At 42.8% G+C, this 26,386-nt stretch overlaps 1 protein-coding gene across 1 annotated transcript in view; it reads left to right on the forward strand.

The window, feature by feature from the left end:
- Positions 1-22,095, forward strand: part of LOC124033564 (nuclear factor of activated T-cells, cytoplasmic 3-like) — a 98,368-nt gene extending 76,273 nt beyond the window's left edge. Inside the window, 4 exon segments of the mRNA XM_046345610.1 lie at positions 4,567-4,622; positions 4,822-4,948; positions 7,513-8,691; positions 20,216-22,095. Of these exon segments, the coding sequence (XP_046201566.1) occupies positions 4,567-4,622; positions 4,822-4,948; positions 7,513-8,691; positions 20,216-20,274 (1,421 nt within the window). The 3' untranslated portion in view covers positions 20,275-22,095.
- The last annotated feature ends 4,291 nt before the right edge of the window (positions 22,096-26,386 follow it).

Here is a 26,386-nt window from a genome sequence, read left to right on the forward strand (position 1 = left end):
CTCTCTGAGAGAGGGGTGTATATAGAACATGTTTTTAACTCTCTGAGAGAGGGGTGTATATAGAACATGTTTTTAACTCTCTGAGAGAGGGTGTATATAGAACATGTTTTTAACTCTCTGAGAGAGGGGTGTATATAGAACATGTTTTTAACTCTCTGAGAGAGGGGTGTATATAGAACATGTTTTTAACTCTCTGAGAGAGGGGTGTATATAGAACATGTTTTTAACTCTCTGAGAGAGGGGTGTATATAGAACATGTTTTTAACTCTCTGAGAGAGGGGTGTATATAGAACATGTTTTTAACTCTCTGAGAGAGGGGTGTATATAGAACATGTTTTTAACTCTCTGAGAGAGGGGTGTATATAGAACATGTTTTTAACTCTCTGAGAGAGGGGTGTATATAGAACATGTTTTTAACTCTCTGAGAGAGGGGTGTATATAGAACATGTTTTTAACTCTCTGAGTTTTTAACTCTCTGAGAGGGTGTATATAGAACATGTTTTTAACTCTCTGAGAGAGGGGTGTATATAGAACATGTTTTTAACTCTCTGAGAGAGGGGTGTATATAGAACATGTTTTTAACTCTCTGAGAGAGGGGTGTATATAGAACATGTTTTTAACTCTCTGAGAGAGGGTGTATATAGAACATGTTTTTAACTCTCTGAGAGAGGGGTGTATATAGAACATGTTTTTAACTCTCTGAGAGAGGGGTGTATATAGAACATGTTTTTAACTCTCTGAGAGAGGGGTGTATATAGAACATGTTTTTAACTCTCTGAGAGAGGGGTGTATATAGAACATGTTTTTAACTCTCTGAGAGAGGGGTGTATATAGAACATGTTTTTAACTCTCTGAGAGAGGGGTGTATATAGAACATGTTTTTAACTCTCTGAGAGAGGGGTGTATATAGAACATGTTTTTAACTCTCTGAGAGAGGGGTGTATATAGAACATGTTTTTAACTCTCTGAGAGAGGGGTGTATATAGAACATGTTTTTAACTCTCTGAGAGAGGGGTGTAGAATAACTCTCTGAGAGAGGGGTAGAACATGTTTTTAACTCTCTGAGAGAGGGGTGTATATAGAACATGTTTTTAACTCTCTGAGAGAGGGGTGTATATAGAACATGTTTTTAACTCTCTGAGAGAGGGGTGTATATAGAACATGTTTTTAACTCTCTGAGAGAGGGGTGTATATAGAACATGTTTTTAACTCTCTGAGAGAGGGGTGTATATAGAACATGTTTTTAACTCTCTGAGAGAGGGGTGTATATAGAACATGTTTTTAACTCTCTGAGAGAGGGGTGTATATAGAACATGTTTTTAACTCTCTGAGAGAGGGGTGTATATAGAACATGTTTTTAACTCTCTGAGAGAGGGGTGTATATAGAACATGTTTTTAACTCTCTGAGAGAGGGGTGTATATAGAACATGTTTTTAACTCTCTGAGAGAGGGGTGTATATAGAACATGTTTTTAACTCTCTGAGAGAGGGGTGTATATAGAACATGTTTTTAACTCTCTGAGAGAGGGGTGTATATAGAACATGTTTTAACTCTCTGAGAGAGGGGTGTATATAGAACATGTTTTTAACTCTCTGAGAGAGGGGTGTATATAGAACATGTTTTTAACTCTCTGAGAGAGGGGTGTATATAGAACATGTTTTTAACTCTCTGAGAGAGGGGTGTATATAGAACATGTTTTTAACTCTCTGAGAGAGGGGTGTATATAGAACATGTTTTTAACTCTCTGAGAGAGGGGTGTATATAGAACATGTTTTTAACTCTCTGAGAGAGGGGTGTATATAGAACATGTTTTTAACTCTCTGAGAGAGGGGTGTATATAGAACATGTTTTTAACTCTCTGAGAGAGGGGTGTATATAGAACATGTTTTTAACTCTCTGAGAGAGGGGTGTATATAGAACATGTTTTTAACTCTCTGAGAGAGGGGTGTATATAGAACATGTTTTTAACTCTCTGAGAGAGGGGTGTATGTTTTTAATAGAACATGTTTTTAACTCTCTGAGAGAGGGTGTATATAGAACATGTTTTTAACTCTCTGAGAGAGGGGTGTATATAGAACATGTTTTTAACTCTCTGAGAGAGGGGTGTATATAGAACATGTTTTTAACTCTGTATATAGAACATGTTTTTAACTCTCTGAGAGAGGGGTGTATATAGAACATGTTTTTAACTCTCTGAGAGAGGGGTGTATATAGAACATGTTTTTAACTCTCTGAGAGAGGGGTGTATATAGAACATGTTTTTAACTCTCTGAGAGAGGGGTGTATATAGAACATGTTTTTAACTCTCTGAGAGAGGGGTGTATATAGAACATGTTTTTAACTCTCTGAGAGAGGGGGTATATAGAACATGTTTTTAACTCTCTAGGGGTGTATATAGAACATGTTTTTAACTCTCATGTTTTTAACTCTCTGAGAGAGGGGTGTATATAGAACATGTTTTTAACTCTCTGAGAGAGGGGTGTATATAGAACATGTTTTTAACTCTCTGAGAGAGGGGTGTATATAGAACATGTTTTTAACTCTCTGAGAGAGGGGTGTATATAGAACATCTGAGAGGAAGGGGTGGATGGATGTTTTTAACTCTCTGAGAGAGGGGTGTATATAGAACATGTTTTTTCTCTGAGAGGAAGGGGTGGATGGATGTGTTTTCTCTTCGTCATCAGGTAGGTTCCTGTTGGAGCTTGTTTAGTGGTGGGCGGAGGATGGTGGCAGTACATGTGGGGCCCTCTCCCTCCTCTCTCCTGCCTATTGAATGTCAACATGTGCTGCAGAAATACGCTCAGTATGCTGAAGTCAGACAGAGCTAAGGCACTCAAGGTCATTATTCAGGCATTACCAGAAAGCTGACTCAGATACCTAGAGGAGTAGCTAGAGCCCCCCTTTCACAAAAAGAGAAGGAACCTTCCAGTAGAGATACAATAGCCTAAAGTGGCTTATGTCATAAACCTGTTCTGTTTCATTCTGTGGGATGGTGGACTCTCCACTGAGCTCTATAGAAGAGTCTAATGCACCACAGGATTACTGGGGCAAAGACTGTCATCTGCCTCTGTTAGGATGAGATCAAGGGTCTTCCTAACTAAAGTAGTATGTTATCTCTCAACAGTTATCAGTTAAGAGGAGATCAGAGAAGGGCCATCTACTATAGATGGCTATTAGAAAGGGAGGCGTTTGGAAGGAAAAGCAGAATAGTGTAGATGTACAGGACTTGGCCTATAACTACAGTACAGCTATAAGATCCCATTGTAAAGATGGGGAGTCTTTCAGCAGGCATTAGGGCAGATTGTTTTGGGGAAGCCCTTTGGTTAAGTGGAGAAGTAACACAGGTGCAGTCAGATGTAATCAGATCCATATGTTATGAACAGCATGAAACAGACCCATTTTTAATTGCAAGTTAGTGTGGCATCATGACATTAAAAAAAAGTTGTAGCTACTTACGTGACTGCAGTAGTTGTGCAGTAGTAGCTGAATACATATCTGATTTAGTAGTTGTGATGATCGTAACTTCTCCTTAACCGCAGCAGCCCGTTATAATTCTCTCATCTGTTTTTCTGAATGGCTGGGTGCCTAAGATGTCTGGCCAGATCATTAGATCTGTAGGAGGAAAACTGGAAAATAAGGGGATGTTTCCTTTCCTAAGCCAGCCAGAACTCTGGCAGCGCAACGTAGCCTAGCGCGTGGTGGACCGACTGGCGGAGGGAGGCAGGGATTTTAAATAAATAGAGTTATTCCACTCGTCTCTCCATAATGTTAACCAGGCAAGACAAACACCAGGATATTTAGACTTTGATTACTTTTTAATAGCTGTAAAAATACTCTCCACAGAGTTTTTGTGTCCATGAAGATGACATCATTGAGATGTTTCTGGTCCCCCAGCCAGAACCAATTGAAATGCTGCTTTCCGAAGTTTTTCTGTGGTTCATATTGAGCCATGTCTGCTGGGGCAGGGAGTCTTACACTGACATGATGATCATTAGGAAAATAGAAAGTAACCCAGAAGATATATTACACAAGACTTAAAGATGGGTCTGAAATATAGTGCAATGATCATAGATTGTCTTCATAATTAGGTTCTTTGGCCGGAGTGTATTGCATGTCAGGTGCATTGAGCTACTTGACTTATTCAACTCAGCATTACTGTATGATCTTTAGATTTAATGGTCTTGGTTTTCTATTTGAAAACTATTTGACAGATACTAGAATTGCCTTCATCCCAGATTCATTGACATAGGAATTAGTCCAAGAGCTGGCAATTCAATTAGGGGAGGATATGACGGAGTCCTTTGTGTCAAATGTGTCTGTTGACTCCATCTGTTTGTGGAGGAGGAGGAGGTGGGTTGACTCTATGCTGAATCCCCATGGGTGCCATTCTGCCATGTATCCATGAATTCACACATCATTTGAAAAGCAGACAACGGGCCGAATGCATTGTCTCTCGCCAGGCCCAGCCTGGAGTGGGAATGCTGGGATCTTGCCGTCTGTCAAAATGGAGTCTTACAATGTGTTTTACTCATCTGTTATGTCTTCTCTCTCTTTTTGTCTTTTTAGATGGACGACCCCAGTGGGAAGTGGAGGCCAAAATCATCCGTGAGAAAAGTCAAGGAGTAAGTAGAACACAAGCTTTCTACACCTCTCTGTAGCTTAGCTGTCACAAACATGATGTATATTATTCTGTATCATTAGGCTATATTTTTACAGCTGTTATATTGATGTAGCATTATTCATTCATTATTACTAAAGTATCCTGACTAATGTGAATGTCTGAAAAGTGAAAACGTTGACTGTGTTGGATCCTTCTCCCAGTCGAGCGTCGTAGTGGAGGTTCCTCCCTACCACAGTAAGACCGTGACCTCGGCTGTTCAGGTGCAGTTCTACGTGTGTAACGGCAAACGGAAAAGGAGCCAATCACAACGCTTCACTTACCTGTCAGGTAGGATGATCTACATTCTGCACCAATCATAGTGCTTGAATTGCAAGTATTTAGAATCACTGGCGGTTGTGTTCCACTGCAGATGATTAGATCTGGCAACACGTGGTGTTTAGCTAACATCTCATCAACTCCATTTATATGATGTAGCAGTTGTGTGGTATGTGTGGCAGTTGGATTGTTCTAAAGACATACTAGAACAGGATCATGTGGAGTCACGTTGAAACCTGCTTGTCACTCCTCCTCTGTCACTCCTCCTCTGTCACTCCTCTGTTGACCTCTCAGGGGGATTGACAGAAAGCAGATACAGCCATGGAAAGCAGCAGCACACGCAAACAAACATACACACACTGCCGAGGTTCCTGCTTTTGGGCTTAGCTAACTAACCCGGTTTTGGAGAGCTTGGAACTTTCCCTCCCAGTTTGCATAGCTGTGGTTAAAGAAGGGGCACCTCCACTAACAGTTACATGTGCACCCGCCAACTGTTATGTAAAGCACCATGGAACTCTATTGCTGTCTATTTCTGATGTGTATTTGCATTTAAGTTTTAGTATGTAAACCTCTGCTCTCCAGGAACATTTTATTGCACACAGGAATTGTGGGAATTTCAAACAGTGTTGTTTGTCTAAAATGAAATCTCTCCAGGGTTGCATTTAAAAACAATTTTTTAAACTTGGATTCTACAGTTTCCTAATGTATTTCATTAAGGCAAATCCCTGCATAGTTGCTTGATATTGTTATTGTTTTCCAACAATAACGTCAAACCAACATTAGTCAAAACGAAAACTGTTGGCGGAATATAATGACACGTGAGCAATTTCTGATATCTACCACAGCAGTGTGTGTGCTTGTGTTTAGATGTGTATGTTCCCCTACACCCACTCTCTGTTTGCAGCACGTCGCCCACTCTTCTAGTGCTTCCTGTTTTCCACGCTACCCTACCAGGACAGCCAATTAGAGAACAGCACAGGAAGCCTGCTCTGTCAGTGTAGACGCCACTATTGTTACCACGGACACCGCACGCTTAATTGTGGCATCACCGGCCCACCAATCATACTGTGCTACCTAGTGTGCGTGGGTAGTAGGGCCCAGGCTGGCCCGGTTTAGGGCTGAACTGTGAGAAAAGAGCATCAGTTAACTTCTGAGATCCCTTAAGGAGGATGTCATGATTAGAATGTGTAGGGTTCTCAGGTGGTCAAGACAAGAAAAACTTTGTCATTAGGGTTGGCCAAGTATGGATAGGTGCTGTCGGCATAGTCCAGAGGAAGACCCCTTCTTGGATAGGTGCTGTCGGCATAGTCCAGAGGAAGACCCCTTCTTGGATAGGTGCTGTCGGCATAGTCCAGAGGAAGACCCCTTCTTGGATAGGTGCTGTCGGCATAGTCCAGAGGAAGACTCCTTCTTGGATAGGTGCTGTCGGCATAGTCCAGAGGAAGACCCCTTCTTGGATAGGTGCTGTCGGCATAGTCCAGAGGAAGACTCCTTCTTGGATAGGTGCTGTCAGCATAGTCCAGAGGAAGAATCCTTCTTGGATAGGTGCTGTCGGCATAGTCCAGAGGAAGACCCCTTCTTGGATAGGTGCTGTCGGCATAGTCCAGAGGAAGACTCCTTCTTGGATAGGTGCTGTCGGCATAGTCCAGAGGAAGACTCCTTCTGTCTCTACAATATCGCAGTGCCTTTCCCCTTCAAAACCAAAACATGTATAAAAGCACCATTAAACCCAATCTATCACAGTATCTCTGTCCCTTCCCCCTCAGACACAAGTCTTCCTGGCTGTATTCTCTCAGTAACATGCCTGTCAGAGGGAGGGCCCTGGGAGGTAGTAGGGGTACTAGGGGCTGTGAACTGGTTTGTCCTCCTCCTGGTTTCAGCATGGCTGGAAGGCATTTTGCTTCTCCCCATACTGCAGTCAACATTATGGCACCCAAACCCAACAACATATGCTCCCTCTCTCTGATTCAGAGCTGAGTCAAAATAAAACCCTGCCCGGTCACAAGCACCAGATTGGGAAATAGGTTACTGATTGGTACACAGCAGAGTTGTGCTATGAGCTGTTGTAAAGGTGCTCCGTTTAAGTAAACATTTCTAATATAGTTAACACATACATTCTGAACTTGGGTGAACCACAATGCTTTGACTTGGTGGATGTTGATCGGGAAGTTAATTCTGAGATTTGTCGACTTGTGGTGTTCCAGAATTTGGTAAAACAAATGAGTACTGCCTTGTGTTTTTCATTTTCTGTTGTCATAATCATCACATACGTCACCAAAATATTTATGGCTGCAATGAAAGATTTGAACATATTAATGCTGGTATCATGTGAATGGCAATGTGTTGGTTTCCTGTACTGAGTCTCTCTCTCTCTCTCTCTCTCTCTCTCTCTCTCTCTCTCTCTCTCTCTCTCTCTCTCTCTCTCTCTCTCTTTCTCTCTCTCTCTCTCTCTCTCTCTCTCTCTCTCTCTCTCTCTCTCTCTCTCTCTCTCTCTGTCTACTGCCCTCCCTCACTCTCTCACTCTCTCGCTCACTCTCACTCTCTCTCTCTCGCTCACTCTCACTCACTGTCTCCAGTCCTGGTGAAGCAAGAGCACAACAGAGAAGAGATGGAAGGGCCCCCTGCTGTGCCCCCCATGCCTGGTATGTCCATGCCCCTGGCCCATGCTGCCAGCCTGGTCCACAGTACCCACACCCAGCTGCCTTCCCCTGAGCAGGGCCACCCACCGGAGGGCCTTCTGTCCAGCTCTCCCCGGGGCCTGGCTGCGGGACCCGGCTCCAGCCTCCATACTCTGCAGCCTGCCTGCCCCCTCATGGGCTCCCCCACCTTCCAGCACCTGCCTCACCTCCAGGGCCGAGGCCTCCACACGCCTGCTGACTGCCACATGACGTTCCATCCGGGCCCAGCCCCTCTCAACAGGCCCTCCTACCAACACCATCCTATGCAGCAGAGTCACACCCACCCCAGCCACCTAAGCAACCTAAATCCCAACCTGCCCTACAATGGCCAGCCCAGCCTTTCCATGAACATGAACACTGGGGCTCCGCAGAGCTATGAGAGGATGCCTTACCACCACCAGCAGTCTGACCCCGGGGCCTCACACCCCCACCCCATGGGGCTGGGTATGGTGTACCACTCCTCCCCATCCACCTCCTCCCAGCAGGCCTCCAGCCCCCACAGCCCCATCTCCACGGCCCCCCACAGCCAGCCCATGACCCACTCCTCTCACTCTGCCCCTCACCTGCTCTCCATGGGCTACCACTGCCCCCCCAACCCCAGCCAGGTTCCCTCGCCCACCCGCCCCAACCACCCCATGGGCCAGCCCTCACCCACCCTCACCAACCATCCGATGCAGCCCTCCCCCCAGCTGCAGAGAGCTATGGGGGGCTACCACCCCACCAGCCAGAGGTCTGCCTCCTGTCCCACTACCTCCAGTGCCCCTCCAGCCCACATGGTTCCATCGCCCCATTCTGGGCCATCCTCCCCCCAGCTCCACTCCCTGCCCTACCAGTCGCCCACCTCCCCCACCGGCAGCCCTCTGGGCCCCCCAGCACACAGTCTCCAGGCCAGCAGCCCTGTCATGTCCAGCCTGTCCCCAGGCTCGTGCAGCGGCAACCCCGTGCAGCAGCACCCCCTTGCCCCCCAGCAGAGCCCCTTCCCTATGGAGGGGGAGAGTGTGAACATCAAGCAGGAGCCGGAGGAGAGAGAGCCCACCTTCAGAACCATCGGCCTACAGGACATCACACTGGACGACGGTAAGACACAGCTCTGTCTGTCAGCCTCTCCATCTCTCTGTGTCTGTACTTACTACACTCTCTCTGTGTCTGTACTCACTACACTCTCTGTGTCTGTACTCACTACACTCTCTGTGTCTGTATACTCACTACACTCTCTCTGTGTCTGTACTCACTACACTCTCTCTGTGTCTGTATTGACTACATTCTCTCTGTGTCTGTACTCACTACACTCTCTGTGTCTGTACTCACTACACTCTCTGTGTCTGTACTCACTACACTCTCTGTGTCTGTACTCACTACACTCTCTGTGTCTGTATACTCACTACACTCTCTCTGTGTCTGTACTCACTACACTCTCTGTGTCTGTACTCACTACACTCTCTGTGTCTGTACTCACTACACTCTCTCTGTGTCTGTACTCACTGCACTCTCTCTGTGTCTGTACTCACTACACTCTCTGTGTCTGTACTCACTACACTCTCTCTGTGTCTGTACTCACTACACTCTCTGTGTCTGTATTGACTACATTCTCTCTGTGTCTGTACTCACTACACTCTCTGTGTCTGTACTCACTACACTCTCTGTGTCTGTACTCACTACACTCTCTGTGTCTGTATACTCACTACACTCTCTCTGTGTCTGTACTCACTACACTCTCTCTGTGTCTGTACTCACTACACTCTCTGTGTCTGTACTCACTACACTCTCTCTGTGTCTGTACTCACTGCACTCTGTGTCTGTACTCACTACACTCTCTGTGTCTGTACTCACTACACTCTCTCTGTGTCTGTACTCACTACACTCTCTCTGTGTCTGTACTCACTACACTCTCTCTGTGTCTGTACTCACCACACTCTCTCTGTGTCTCATTCTCTCTTGATTAGAGGGAATTTAAAAGCCCTTACATTTTCATTATTTTATTATCCTTTTAGAATTTTAAAAAGTTGCATTACATTACATTGTTGCATAGCATCCAGCTAACACGTGTTTTACAAAAATGCTTCTGTTTTATAACACTGTGTAAAAAGATACCTTCCACCAGTTACTGAATTCTCCTGGGTGAAATGATGTCTCGTTGTAGTGATTTGTATTTCATAAATACAGCACGTAAACCGTCAGTTGGGTTTTGTACACAGTAGGGTTGTTATTGAGGGGTCCTGACAGGAGGATTGGACATCATAGCAGCACAATAGACTAATGACTCTCGCACTATTGACCTCGTCACAAATAGCTCATCCCATCTGACACACACACACACACACACACACACACACACACACACACACACACACACACACACACACACACACACACACACACACACACACACACACACACACACACACACACACACACACACACACACACACACACACACACACACACACACACACACACACACCAGTAAGGAGATTCATTCTTTGAGTTCAGCTCGTTTGTAATGACTGGATGTTACAAAAGTGGGAATACTAGGAAAATGTTTTATACCACAGAGACCACAGCCTCTGTAATTACTGTGTATGGAAGGCCCTTCCATTCTGAAGAGGACTAATGTACCTCTATTTACGGTGGTATAACAAACTGACTGGAGAATGATGAGACTAACTCATTAACAGTGCCTCTTCACTTCAAGAACACTACAAATCCTAACTCGGCACAAGCCGTTTGAGAAACCACCATTCCCCATTTAGTTTCTAATCTGCCATGCACAGCCACTTCTGCTTCTCTGCACACTGGTCCCGCTCAGTCACGTATTCAAATAAACAGCAGTCAAATGGCCCATAGTTAATAAACAGCCTGGAGTGGCTGCGACAGAAAGTGTGTGTGCATCAGGAAGTGCTGTATTGTGTGCTAGCAAGGGCCAGGCTAATTACACGGCCCATTATCAATAAGTCATGTATGAAAGGCCATCAGACACAAGTTCACCAGCTGCATAATACCCTGCATGTGTATGCCTACACACACTCATACACTCAGACTTAGTCGCACAGTTGTGTGTACGCACGCATAATCATAATCACTATATCTTTAATTACTCACTCTCTATTTCTCTCTCTCTCACACACACATTCACACACACATTGTTCAAGTAAAAGTCTGGCTGCCTCAGTCAATTTTCCCTCAGTCGGTGTAGCTACAGGTAACTGCCAAAATAAAGGAAACACCACGAGACAGAACAGCTTCAATGCACCTTGGCATAGATTCTACAAGTGTCTGGGACTCTATTGGAGGGATGCGACACCATTTTTCCATGAGCCATTTGTTGATGATGGGGGAAAAACGTTCCAGAATCTCTCATAAGTGTTCAACTGGTTTGAGATCTAGTGACTGACACGGCCATGGCATATTGTGAAACATCAGCAAGTTGAGCAGTCTTGGTCACCGAAGCTCCTGCCAAATGGGCCTGCCCAGCTTTTTTATATTTGACCCTAAGCATGATGATGGGATGTTAATTCCACACCAGGGTGGAATCACTTGCTTTCAATATGCTTTGTATCCCTCATTTACTCGCGTGTTTCCTTTATTTTGGCAGTTACCTGTACATACCAAGAAGAAAAGTGTGAGAAAAGTTGTTGACTGAAAAGACTGACAGGTTCACCCTGGGATTAGTAAGTCCCTGTCTGAGCGAGGCCTAGAAATAGCTTCTGTGCCATGCAGGCTCTGTAGGACGCACAAACAAACAGACACACAAAACACACACGCACACACACTGGCTCTGTAGGACATCATGAAGCAGTGAATGACTGAGCAGCGCAGTGCAGCAATGGAACGACTGAGGTTTTAGGAGGTCAGAGCAGCACATGAAATATACCACAGAGCAGACCAGGGTTCATGTGTATTTAAGTATTTGTTATTTAAATACATTGTTTTCTGTATTTGACTATTTTCAAATAATGTGGACCGAATTAACTACTTCTATTGGAAGTATTTTCAAGTATTTTCGGTAACACTTTATTTGGATAGTCCATATGTAGATGCTCTCAGACTATCAGTAACATTTCAACTAACTATCTAATAACCCTAGCTCTAACTTTAACCCTAAAATTAACCTTTACCCTAACCTTATTCTTAACCTAACCCTAACCTTAATCTTAACCTAACCCCAACCGTAACCTTAGCAAGCAATTGTTTATCGACAGATAGTTTGTTGATAGTATGACCATCTACAGAGCGAAAATCCGGACTATCCAAATAAAGTGTGATAAATACTATATTAAAATAACTGGGTTAAATGCATGGGAGTGTATTTGAGTTAGTGTATTTGAGTGTTTTCAAATACTTTTCAAGTATATTTCTAAATACATTCCAATATTCAACTACTTTTCTTTTCAAATGAAAAAAATATCTAAATACTTCCATCTAAATGTCTTTGAAAGTGATTGAACTCTGGTCTACTAGACTATATGTGTGTCTTTCTGTTAATGTCTGTCTGAGTTCTAGTAGTCAAACTAAGAACAGGGTCAGTTAGTTACATGTCAGTCAGTGCTGATATGTACATTTTGATATGATAGTCATTCCCTGGTAGGATTTCAGTATACAGTAGTATCACCAGGGGTGCAACTTTCACTTGGGGAATTGCATTTTTGTCCCCCCCAGTTTTATCATTGGAATGTGATACAAAACAAGGCAACTGTGTGCTTTAGGACCATGCGGACGCCTCCGAGCGGTCGGGTAGGCTGTTTGGAGTGTTTATCCTACTATTTAAAAATATATATAATATTAGTCCCCTCCCCCCACTTCTAAAACCAAAGTTGCGCCCCTGAGTATCACTGTAGTATTGCCTGCATAGACTTGTGTCAGCACAAGTCTCTGTATGTGTACCACCATGTCACAGTGTAAAACTGCTGTGGTGAGCTAACAGATGGCCTTGGTGACTGGTGACGTAGTAGGGTGTGTGCGTGCGTGCGTACGTGTGTGTGTGCGTGCAGTAGGTCTACTGTGGGTGTGGGGGGGTCAGGAGTGGCACAGACTTACTGACTTACTGACAGATGGACAGACGAGTTGAGGATCCCACCCAACTGGCAGTATGCACCCAAAAATGCATCCCCACTTCTCATACTCCTAGATGAATTATCATCTCCAATAAACAGGTTTATAAAAAAGAGTATGTATTTATCAGTAAGAGGCAGGAGGAGGCAGTTCTTCTGCTAGAACTAGCAGCTGAAAGGAAACTGCTGTGTACAGGACCTCTGCTTCTTTGTTGGTAGGTCCAGTAGTCTATATTTGGTTTAGTGTCCATATTTAGTGTCAATATATTTCCAATCTTCCGGAACAGTGTTAATGTGAGTGCACTATTAACAGGGACAGTGATTGTACAGTAGTGTGTATAGCGTGCTGTAGGTGTGTGCAACCTTGCTCTCCCCCTTCCTCTCGTGTGAATGTGAGTGAACCCTCCTGTGAGGGTGATTACGGCCGTCATGGTGACAGACTGAACCACTTGTGGTGCCGACCCGTGTGTTCATCTAATTAATCAGCTGGCCCTGTGTTTGCACAGACAACACACATACACAGTGCAGATGGGTGGGGAGGTAGCGGAGGCTGTGTGTGTGTGTGTGTGTGTGTGTGTGTGTGTGTGTGTGTGTGTGTGTGTGTGTGTGTGTGTGTGTGTGTGTGTGTGTGTGTGTGTGTGTGTGTGTGTGTGTGTGTGTGTGTGTGTGTGTGTGTGTGTGTGTGTGTGTGTGTGTGTGTGTGAGACACGGCGTGCCTGCATCTTTTGTTTGCTCTCCTGCTCGGGCCACAGCTGCCTCTCGCCGTGAGCACGGCATTCTGGGTTAATAATAGGCCGGGCCTGCTGCTCCCGCTCTTCTTGTGAGAGACAACGACATAGAGCAGGCACACACACTTATTTCTAGCGCTGTCATAGTGTACACACACACACACACAGCGAGACACAGGCACATAGTACACACAGTAAATGAACCCACCAAAAACAGCCATATTCACGTCAGTACTATGAGTATGGCGCCACAAATTGTAAACACTGTTCACACAGTAGTTAATCACATACTTTAGGCAGTTTTCTCAGGCACAACTCTATATACAAATACACGAGCAATGCCGCTCCCAGAGCATGTGCACGGTCCCTGATGACACAGCATAGCTAACAACACACAGACATAAACACACACACGTCTGCATTTAAAACATGGGCTAATCTGGGTCTGTTACTAAGGCTCCTGAAACATAGCTTTCACTAGACTCCAATCCCCTCCATGAGGTAGGCACTGTCCGTCTGTACTACTACAGACCCAGGGAACCAACCTCTAGTCTACAGGTTGCACTACCATTAGACGGAAGTCACAGAACCCTGGCACCATGCTGCTGGTCAGTTTGGGTCAAGCAGGCCTCAGTCTCCAGAGTCCTGAGTTGTCCCCAACAGTGGAAACTCTCCTCTGGTGCTCTGTGGTTTGGTGGCTTGGTCCAAGTCCCAGCCCAGCCAGTGGCTGCTTCTAACTTCTAACCGAGTATGGCAGATAAATAACACAACTCTCTATTCATGAGGAAAAAACAGCAGTGGTAGGAAAATGCATCAGGCCTGGACCTAACCAAACTCAGCTAGTTAAACACAATCCCAAACACACACCGCCGCCCCTGGAACAAGTGGAAGCCCACTTTGTTTGTCGTCTTTCCATACAATTAAAGAGTTAGGAATGTAATGAAGGCAGAGGTATTGGCAGTGTAGCACCACCACCAGGTTCTGGGCTCTGGGGTTCAGGTCCTGCCAGTGTGCCTTCCTATCTCTCTCTGTGTGCGTGTCTGTGTGTGTGTGCTTTTCAGTGTGTTTCTCCGTCAAGATGTTGGCCAGCGGCAGGCAGACGGAGTGCCCAGGCCGGAGATCCTTGGTAATGTTGGGACTTAACATTGACCTTCAGCCAGGAAAACAGAAAGAGAATCCTTTTATTTGTTTACAGAGTCCCATATCAATGTGTTGAATATAATATTGTCTTGTTTGTATGCAAATGGCCTCTTGTACCAGCTCATGGGTTGTGTTATCGGTTAGCTTGTCTATTTTAGATGTCATTGTTGATTTGTGTTTCCTAACAGAGAGCCACTGTTATAGTTGATATCCCTATTAAACCCTGTAGTGTGCTCTGTGTGACTGTAAGGGGAGTGTATATGTCAAGTGTCTCAGAACTGTTGAGTCACACACACACACACACACACACACACACACACACACACACACACACACACACACACACACACACACACACACACACACACACACACACACACACACACACACACACACACACACACACACACACACACACACACACACACACACACACACACACCATATCACATCTCCACATGGCAGTCAGGTTACTGCAGTTATCCGCCATTCTAGTTATGTAGATGCAGGAATTCTTTTAACTCACTAAACTAGCCTCCAGTCTGGAAAAATCTCTTAAAATGCCATTAAGTGCCATTAGGTGTTTAGTCACTGTGAAATGCAGCAGACACATAGAATGTGTCATTATCTGATCCCTACTGCACATCCTAAGGTCATGGTCTATTGTGGTAGAAGTTTAGATGAATCTTCTGGTTGGCCATTCCGGATCCTATTGGCTTCCATTCCAACATTTTAGGATGGCCATTCTGGCTCCAATCCTGTTGGCTTCCACCTTGTAACTCACTCTTGTGGTCATCTGATGGCTTCCTGTGAGCAGACATTATAGGGGTCGGATCAAAAGACGTGTGTGTTGTGAATCACTTACAAATGTCAAATCCACAGATGATTCACAGAGATGAGTGACTTTGTTAAAACTGCAGCAGTGTTCTAATGAGGCTATAGTGTTCTGACTGGAGCTCTACTGTTACTGTGATCTGTCTCTCTGGCAGCGTGTCAGACTAGAGTAACAGACTACAGAGCTACAGTTAAACAGGCAAAAAGAGATGTTAGCCTAGCAACCCTGGAATGTTTTTAGTCGTCTCGTTTCTGTTACTGAAACTGACCATATATTTCCAATGAAATATGATCATTAAGTGGACTTATCCATTTGACTTGAACATCTTATCCCGAGGCTCTCAGAAGATGTGTGCATGTCATTGCAAGTCTTCCTTTTGACCAACTGAATCTTGTCTTGCCTGTCCCGTGCCTTGCACTAGTGTTATCCATCGTCACATGTCTTCTTCATTTGGTAGAGTGGAGAGAACAATCCCTCAGTCTTCTTGTTATTTTCTGAAGCTGGTTCTCTGTTGGAGCCCCTACATGCCCTTTTCTGCTTCACACTTCAGTGTTTGTCTGTCAGGGAACGGTTTTTCAATCTGTCAGAGGGGAACCAGGGTGATTACCTGTTTTCCATCCTAACTGACGACTTGTTTATCATAGAAAATCCACATCTGTTTGACTGTTTCTCTTCTGTTTCTCATTGCAGAGATTATTTTAGCAGATCCCTTTTTGACATGAAATGTATACATCTAGACATGACGTTAAAGATCACTGTGTGATTCGAAACAAAGAAAAGCAAAGAAAAGAATTGGGGTCAGAAAGGACACACTATGTAGATTTAACAAGGGCAGTCTGTTTCTCCCCTATGTCTGGGTAAAGTGATTCATGTGAGTTTCCCCTTTGAGATAATGACATGACACACACTGAAAACCTAGTTTTACCACCAATCAGTACACTGATGGACTTTGATCGAGGAGGGACTCTCTGTCTTTGACTGTAATTAGCCTAAGTCACAGTGATTGAAGGGTTCGTTCCCCACTACACCTCTGAGAGGTGACGCTGGTCTGATGGGGAGGCAAGTCATGTTCATGGGCTGGTTTAGTCACACATTCAGTAAAGTAGATTAGCCCTAGGACCAGAGAGCTATGCCTTAGAAGCGAAATGACAGTTCACTGTATGAGGAGCAGTTCCCTGGCTTAATAGGGACCCCCCCTCCTAGTCATATAAAGAGGATCTCCCTTCCAGAGGGTTAAAGAGACCCAGGGTTCTCTGTAGTAAGCTGGGCTAAATCATCACGTTTCTGATGCAGTCATAAAACAAGTCAATCTGAGACATTGGTTCAGGTATGAAACTACTGAAGTCAAGCACAATTTTTAAGATTTTCCCATATCTACATTACTTCAGATTATAGGCCTAATTGATAATATTTGATCTAACTGTCAGTCTTGTTAGAGCCCATTTTGAAACCTTACCAGTAGTTGATTAATAGGATATTTAATGCCCGTGTGAAAGTTTGCATCGTTTTGTGTTTTGTGTTCTGTGTGTGTTCTGTGGAAAGTTTTCTAAACAGACACACAACTGCAGATAGACATTGTGCTTGAGACTTACATTAAACACATACAATAATGGTTCATTTTTAGTTGAACATTTCAGCTCGTGTGCTGTGTTTAGAACGTGGATACATTGTTGTAGACTGATGTTTTATGTAAAGCTGTCTGTCGCAGTTAACCGAGAAATACAGTCTATGTGTGAAGATAGATAGCCGTGTGTGATGGGAGAGGAAGAACCATCCGCCCACACCAACAGGATAGAGACAGTGACTAGCCAGCCAAGCACAAAGGCCTGCCCCTCCCTCTGTCATAGCAGCAGTAGTAGCAGCTCACAGATCACACAAACAAATAAAAATAAGCACCTCTATTTCTATCATGGAACCACCAATAAGTTTTCACTGCTTTTTTTAAAGGTAGTCAACTAGCAAGTACAGTTGACGCTACAGTATTCATTGTCGATACTGTAAAATGATGTTTGAAATAGTTGTAATTACTTTTTCTGAGAAATGTATTTTGTACCAGTTTTACAGGAGTGCAATGACTTTGAGACGTTGTAATTTTATTCAGATATATAGCTGATGATTCTTAGGGATGGGGGTAATTGTTCATATATAGCTTATGATTCTTAGGGATGGGGGTAATAGTTCATATATAGCTGATGATTCTTAGGGATGGGGGTAACAGTTGATATATAGCTGATGATTCTTAGGGATGGGGGTAACAGTTGATATATAGCTGATGATTCTTAGGGATGGGGGTAATAGTTCATATATAGCTGATGATTCTTAGGGATGGGGGTAACAGTTGATATATAGCTGATGATTCTTAGGGATGGGGGTAACAGTTGATATATAGCTGATGATTCTTAGGGATGGGGGTAACAGTTGATATATAGCTGATGATTCTTAGGGATGGGGGTAATAGTTCATATATAGCTGATGATTCTTAGGGATGGGGGTAACAGTTGATATATATAGCTGATGATTCTTAGGGATGGGGGTAACAGTTGATATATAGCTGATGATTCTTAGGGATGGGGGTAATAGTTCATATATAGCTTATGATTCTTAGGGATGGGGGTAACAGTTGATATATAGCTGATGATTCTTAGGGATGGGGGTAATAGTTCATATATAGCTTATGATTCTTAGGGATGGGGGTAACAGTTGATATATATAGCTGATGATTCTTAGGGATGGGGGTAACAGTTGATATATATAGCTGATGATTCTTAGGGATGGGGGTAACAGTTGATATATAGCTGATGATTCTTAGGGATGGGGGTAACAGTTGATATATATAGCTGATGATTCTTAGGGATGGGGGTAACAGTTGATATATAGCTGATGATTCTTAGGGATGGGGGTAACAGTTGATATATAGCTGATGAATCTTAGGGATGGGGGTAACAGTTGATATATAGCTGATGATTCTTAGGGATGGGGGTAACTGTTGATATATAGCTGATGAATCTTAGGGATGGGGGTAACAACTGGAATACAGAATATCAAGGCTTTTAATTAAATTGATGAAAAAGTATCATTCTTGATTTGTGTTAATGAATAAATGATTATTTAACCCCATACACAGCAAAATGTGGTTAAGAAATATAAAGGGAAGATCTTAATATGAATTAATTTGAACACACTCCGTAATGTCTCGATAATACTCTGAATTTAATCTACACGTGATTTGACTGTCAATGTTCCTCTCACTCCATCTACCAATAATATACCACATATATAAATACCCATATATCATATGACCCATATAAAGCAGATGCTGACTTGTCCATCAGACACAGTGGGCCATTAAATGTATGATTTCACAACAGACAGTTGCACAACAAGTGGCCAGTTGTAGGTAAGAGAAGAGGAATCCCCAAGCAGCAGGGCTGGTACTGACACTGTGCTGTATGGACAGGTCTGGCTGAATACCTGCGTGTCTATCTGTCTTAATGTGTGTCAAACTGTCAGAGCTCAGAGGACTCACTCGCCATCTCCTCGCTCTAAACCAGATAGTCAAACCCTCTCCTCTCTTTGCCCTCTGTCTCTTTGACCTGCCTTGTCATTTGTGACACCTATGTGCCACCTCAGGAAATGAACAGTGTATGAATGCCGCCACTGCTGCACGAATGCAAAGCTACCAGTCGCTGCTGTGTGGAAAATATCTTCACTTTTTCCACAAATACCAAACCAGGCTACGTATCCTCTCCTTTCACTCTCTCTCTCCTCTTTCTCTCTTTTCTCTCTCTCCTCTCTCTTCTCTCCCTCTTTTCTATTTCTTCTCTTTCTCCCTCTCTCTCTTTCTCACCCTCCTTTTCGTTCCACAGGTACTGTAGTTAACCAGATGCAGCTTCAGTTAGCGTGATATGAGGGTTAGAAGTTGATTTACTTTACGGCTGTGGTTTTTACAGGCTCCCCGCTGGTCCTCCCGCTGAGCCACGCTGGGCCTGGTGTGAGCTGAAAACAGCTTTGGCACCCCTGTAACAGTCAGGCCTCTGTTGGAGGCATCTCCAACATGCCCCACTGCCAGAGACAGAGAGAGAAAATAACTTATTTATTTAATATCAGGCCTAGCTAGCTCTGCCTGGCAGAGTAATTACCTACAGCACTGTGCTTGAGTGCCTCTCTGGGGTCGACAACATGTGTTGTAACAATGGATTAGTTTTATACAGGCCCATTTACTACGCTCGCAAACCCACAATAATAGGCCAGAGGAAATGTACTCAAGCTCCATTAAGAGGTGGAAGAAATGAAGAAACGCAATAGAGAAATGGTGCTCGCTAGGCCATTCAATAAATGGAGGATGATATTTATAGGAGTCGACATGTTGTGGTGGTGAAGACTAAATATCTTGGACGCTGTCAAAGGTCATGTCTGACGGTAATGACAGACGGCAGTGAATGGAATAGTTTCTCCTCGCTTTCTGGTTGTTGACGGTGGTTTTGTCATTCCAAAGCTGTGAGTTGAACCTCTGGGTCTTGCCAGTGTATGTATTGAGTTTTTCCCTCTATCTCTCCACTGTGATATGCTGAAGCTGAACTTTTCTGTGTTCAGAGTAGTCAGTAAGTGAGCTGGCCAACATCGCCCTCTGCTGGTAAACATTTGTATTTTCTCACAGTCCGAATGCATTCAGGAACACAATTTAGATTTGCTTTCTTGATAATATATGACAATCAATGTGGCCTCAAAAACTTTGGGTCAATTGAAATTGAAGAAAGCCTTGCTAAGGTTTAGTAGCCTATAATAATAAACCCTCTGGACTGTGTTGTTCAGCTGTAGTGAACCTGTATCCTCTCTCTTTGTGTTTCCAGTGAATGAGATCATCGGCAGAGACATGTCCCAGTCCCCTGGTGGCGGTGCCCAGTCGTAGCGCTGTCCATGGCCAGGCCTCCACACACCCAGCTGGGCATAGCAGTGTCCTCACCAGCCCCAACACCACCACCTCCACCACAGGACTTTACCTGCCTCTAGGCAGGACAGACTGGGCTGAGATTCCCCTTTACACTTCATGGACCTACCAGTCCACAAAAAGACCCTCCAGATACACATTAACAAACCTTTCATATACCCATATGGCAGCAAAAGAGCTCAGATTCACCCACCTACACATGTATACATCAGATTATAAACAGGAGAACACCGTGGTGACAAACTAGGATTATTGGGGTCAGTGAATGGCAGAAAGACAAGGAACATGTTCTCTGTTCAGTTGACTTCAGGTTCATTTTTAGCATTAGTTCTCTGTCCTGGGCTCAGATCCCCAGAGGTGATCACTGGTTTAGATAGTGATCACCTCCTAAACGGTTTCTATGCAGCTAAACTCTCTGTTCAGGGTGTTTGGTTGGAGTATGTAATATACCCTCTCAAGTCATAATGTTGCCCCTAACAGTGTAGTGCTCAGTGAGGAACAATAGGACCCCTCAGTAGGAATAAAGAAGGGTTGAATACTGTACTCATGATTTTCTCACCAGCATAGACCTCGACGGTACATACACCCCGGTTGGTTGAGCACCCCCTGGGAGTGTAGAGGTAGTACTGCAGCCCCACTGCGACACCCCCATCACCCTTGTCCTTCTTTGTCTCTGGGTGCCTGGGAGCCCCTTCTCTTCTTCTCTGGTGCTGGACTGGGATCTGTAATATGCAACATTCCACACTTCTAGTGACCTTCCAGCCATGTAGATATAGTGCCTTCAGAAAGGGTTCACACCCCTTGACTTTTTCCACCTTTTGTTGTGGTACAGCCGGAATTTCAAATATATTAAATGTAGACGTTTTTGTCGCGGGCCTACACGCAATACCCAATCATGTCAAAGTGGACTTGTGTTTTCAGAATTGTTTATAAATTCATAAAAAATAAAGAGCTGAAATGTCTTGAGTGAATAAGTATTCAACCCCTTCGTTAGTACAAGCCTAAATAAGTTCAGGAGTAAAAATGAGCTTAACAAGTAACATAAGTTGCATGGACTCTCTGTGTGCAATAATAGTGTTCAACATGATTTTTGAATGACTATCTCATCAATGAACCCCACCCATAAAATGATCTGTCAAGCAGTGAATTTCAAACACAGATTCAACCACAAAGACCAGGGAGTTTTTCCAATGCCTCGCAAAGAAGGGCACCTATTGGTAGATAGGTATATTAGGTTAAAAAAAATCAGATATTGAGCATATCTCTTTGAGCATGGAGAAGTTATTAATTACACTTTGAATGGTGTATCAATTCACCCAGTCACTACAAAGATACAGGCATCCTTCCTAACTCGGTTGCCGGAGAGGAAGGAAACCACTCAGGGATTTGACCATGAGGCTAATGGTCTCTTTAAAACAGAGTTTAATGGCTGTGATGGGAGAAAACACGATGAATCAACAACATTGTAGTTATTCCACAATACTAACCTAATGGACAGAGATGAGTAGAGGGAAGCCTGTACAGAATACAAATATTCCAAAACATGCATCCTGTTTGCAACAAGGCACTAAAGTAATACACAAAAACATTTGGCAAAGCGATTAACTTTTTGTTCTGAGTACAAAGTGTTATGTACTCTCCATATGTTCAAGCATAGTGATGGCTGCATCATGTTATGTGTATGCTTGTAATCGATAAGGACTGGAGATTTTTTTTTTAATTAAATAATAAGCAGAATGGAGCACAGGCAAAATTCTAGAGGGAAATCTGGTTCATTCTACTTTCCACCAGACACTGGGAGGTGAATTCACTTTTCAGCAGGACAATAACTTAAAACACAAGGCCTAATCTACACTGAAGTTGCTTACTCTGGATAAGAGCGTCTGCTAAATGACTTAAATGTAAATGTAAATGTACCAAGAAGACAGTGGATGTTCCTGAGTGGCCATATTACAATTTTGACTTGAATCTGCTTGAAAATCTATGGCAAGACCTGAAAATGGTTGTCTACCTATGATCAACATCCAATTTGACAGAGCTTGAAGAATTGAATGGGCAAATGTTTCACAATCCAGGTGTGCAAAGCTCTTAGAGACTTACCCAGAAAGACTCACAGCTCTTAGAGACTTACCCAGAAAGACTCACAGCTCTTAGAGACTTACCCAGAAAGACTCACAGCTCTTAGAGACTTACCCAGAAAGACTCACAGCTCTTAGAGACTTACCCAGAAAGACTCACAGCTCTTAGAGACTTACCCAGAAAGACTCACAGCTCTTAGAGACTTACCCAGAAAGACTCACAGCTCTTAGAGACTTACCCAGAAAGACTCACAGCTCTTAGAGACTTACCCAGAAAGACTCACAGCTCTTAGAGACTTACCCAGAAAGACTCACAGCTCTTAGAGACTTACCCAGAAAGACTCACAGCTCTTAGAGACTTACCCAGAAAGACTCACAGCTCTAATCACTGCTTAAGGTGATTATTGACTCCGGGGTGGGAATACTTATGTAAATGAGATTTCTCTATTTAATTTTCAATAAATTAGCAAACATTTATAAAAACATGTTTTTACTGTCATTATGGGTTATTGTGTGTAGATGGTTGAGATGTAAAAAAAAAATATATTTAATCAATTCTATATTCAGGCTGTACCACAACAAAAGGTGGAATAAGTCAAAGGGTATGAATACCTTCTGAAGACCCTGTATCTGTATATTATTACTACTCTCCTCCTGACTCCCCAATCCTCCTCTTCAGGTTGAACAAATGCCTTATAAACCTTGTTAAATAGCAGCTTTGAATGATAGGATGATAAACACCTGTTGTTTGTTTGTACAGCTGACTCTTCATGCAGAGTATGACTTGGATTTTTATAGAAATGAGATGGATTTCTGAGTTTGTGATATGGAGACACTTGACTTTCGATGAATATGTTTTATGCGATGGATAGATGAACACTGGTTTTCTCCAGACAGAGGTAGCCCGTTTAGACAAGTAAATATATATTTGTAACTGTAAGTAGACTTGTTGGAGTTTAATTAAAGGTGGTGTTTGAATTATCCACAGAGCAAGACAGACCTGTGTTCCTCTGAGCTCTGTCATGCAATAACTAAAGAGTGTCTGAAATGGCACCCTATTCCCTGTATAGTGCACTACTTTTGGCCAGCATACTGGTCAAAAGTAGTGCACTATACAGGGAATCGGGTGTAAGTGTGAATGCATACTAACTGTCTTGATGCCCTGGGCCCAGTTTTTCTAAACGTTTAATCTGGATAAGAAAGATCCGGATTCCGTAATGTTTTTTTGCAATCAGGTTCAGATTGATCTGGCTGTTTTTGGGCTGGTTTTTCAGAAAATAATCAGACAGGATCATTCTGTGCCACAACATGAAGATATCACAGAATCCAGATTGTCAGTGCTTTCAACAGGCCTACACCTTTCCATCTAGTGGACAGGTTATGGTACTACCACACTGTCATAGGGAAACAGAGATGAGTAAACTACATGAATAAAGGTAACTATATGACAAATAATAGAGCCTGCATATCACCTATAAGTAAGTACATGCATGTATTTGACACTTCTCAATATAACAACTGACCACACACTTAATACTGCTGTCAATTTAACATAATGAACCTTTCCTTTTCAGATGTAAGAATGTTTTTAGTTACATTGAAATGTATTGGTTGTGGTGCTTTTCACTTTCTAAATCCATCCTGAATCCCTTCCAGTGGGATCAAGATAATCCACATTTTAGGCATCAAAACTATCATCATCACTACCTTTTAGGAGTAAAACAAATATGCAAAAACTACATTTAATCCCGATTTAATGGTCAGATTGGATTACCAAATCTGGAGGATCTTTTGAAAAACCCAATTCTATCGTGTCATTTTATCCGATTGCAGAAATCCAATCAGATAACTTTTGAAAAACTGGGCCCAGAGACTCTGTGTGCCTTCCACTTTGTAACAACCTTCTGGGGGTAAAGCAGCTTCAATCCACATACTGTTGGAAATAATATAACACATTGAAAACTGTTGATAAAAGTATTTTATACATAGTCATTTATATATATTGTATTTATGTATACCCCCCCTCCACCACCCCTGATGAACAAGGTTAAGTTTTTTTTTTTTTTTACGATTTCCATTTTTGTATGTTGTTGGTTCTTCCAGGCCCCCCTGTGTGTTGCACATCATGACAAATTATAATTTTCTCTTCAGGATGGTACCTTAACAAAAATATGTATTTGTCAATCTTCCTCCTTGGGGAGACATACAGACTGCAAATGTATGGAATATTGATAGCAATAATAAAAAGATTTTCAGTTTGCCTGAGAATTACAACAACAAAAAGTCCAAAGAAAATGACAAAGCTGAGTGTTAAAAAGCAACATATTCCAGTCCAACATCATCATAAGGATGTTTACAGAATGTGATTCTGAATGCTGGAATGATAGATGTATGTATGTATGCCATACATTACGTAGTCATGCTGTAATATAACATGTTGATTGGTCTGGGTAGGAACAACTCCTATTGCCTTAACATGTTCTCTGTGATTGGACAATGATATATGTATATTCTTGCATGTACATTTTTTTTCTCTGAGAGGATGTTGCTAATGACAACTGTCCAAGTCCAGTGAGAAATAGAAAATAATTCTGCTATACACAAAAAACCTGCCTGATGCCTTTAAAAAACTTTTAAAAAATGTTAAAAAGAACCTTGATGCCTATAGTTGTAGATGCAGCAGAGATGCTTGGTTCTGTTACTTCAAGACTCCGTTTACACAGGTAGTTCAATTCTGATCTTTTTGTCACTAATCAGATCAGCTCTGATAAAGTTCTGTGATCGGTCTAAGAACCAATTAGTGGACAAATATCAGAATTTGGCTGCCTGTATAAAAACAGCCTTCAAGCGTCTTAGTAGATTATATTAAGTGTGTGTGTGTGTGTGTGTGTGTGTGTGTGTGTGTGTGTGTGTGTGTGTGTGTGTGTGTGTGTGTGTGTGTGTGTGTGTGTGTGTGTGTGTGTGTGTGTGTGTGTGTGTGTGTGTGTGTGTGTGTGTGTGTGTGTGTGTGTGTGTGTGTGTGTGTGTGTGTGTGTGTGTGTGTGTGCGTTTGTACCCAATAAACTGTAGATAAGTGTTTTTTTATTTACAATGAATTTCAGTTCTGTACAATACAAGCACACATATGTATTAGGCCACTATGCAAACCATGACGAAAGCATCATGACAACGTGATATTTGGCATCAAGTACAAAATAACTGGTTTGTTTATAATAATCTCTCATGGCTTTTGTTTTATGTGTAAAACATTTTCAAATAGTGAGGAGAGAATGTTACTATTTGTTTATTTAAACTATAGGAAGGCCTTAACTCATGTGTTGAATATGAATTACTGTTGTCTATATGCTCTTCTGGGTTGATCATTTACTTGAGAATATATATTTTGGACAGTAGGACGTTAGTTACAAGAGGAAGAGCTGGCTCTGGTGCTGCTTGTGAGACTCTTACCTGATTCACAGTATAGAGCTGATCAGAACCGTACTGTGCTGGCTTGGATGTTTCATTTTCACATGGTCCTTTCCAGCACAGTTCCAGCACTATGTAGATGCGTAAACATACTGAGCTATACTGGGGCAACCCAGTTTAGCTCGGCTTCTCTCTATAGTGTGAATGAGGCATATGAGTCCATAAACAAGAGCAGCATTAAATTCAGTAACCGTTCGCTCTCTGCCATCCTCTTCTGTAAAACCAAAGATAAACAACATGTTCCCATTTTACATACCGGTAAAAAGCAACACAGACTGACATTAGAACTCTATTTTTGATACTTTGAAATGGATGTCATTCCTAACGGTTGGGTACATATATCTATAAATATATGTTTTGTAAAAGAAAAGGGAAATACAGGTTTTAGCTGATGTTTACAGGAACCTTGTATTGTCATTTCATGTACATTTTGTATTTTAAAACCATTTTGTAATTTAAGACTGCAGTGCTTTTTGAATGTATTCAAAGGGAATACCTTGCATTCAGGCTTTTTGAATGTATTCAAAGGG

The sequence above is a fragment of the Oncorhynchus gorbuscha genome, linkage group LG04 (assembly GCF_021184085.1).
Source record: "Oncorhynchus gorbuscha isolate QuinsamMale2020 ecotype Even-year linkage group LG04, OgorEven_v1.0, whole genome shotgun sequence".
In the NCBI taxonomy this organism is placed as follows: Eukaryota; Metazoa; Chordata; class Actinopteri; order Salmoniformes; family Salmonidae; genus Oncorhynchus; species Oncorhynchus gorbuscha.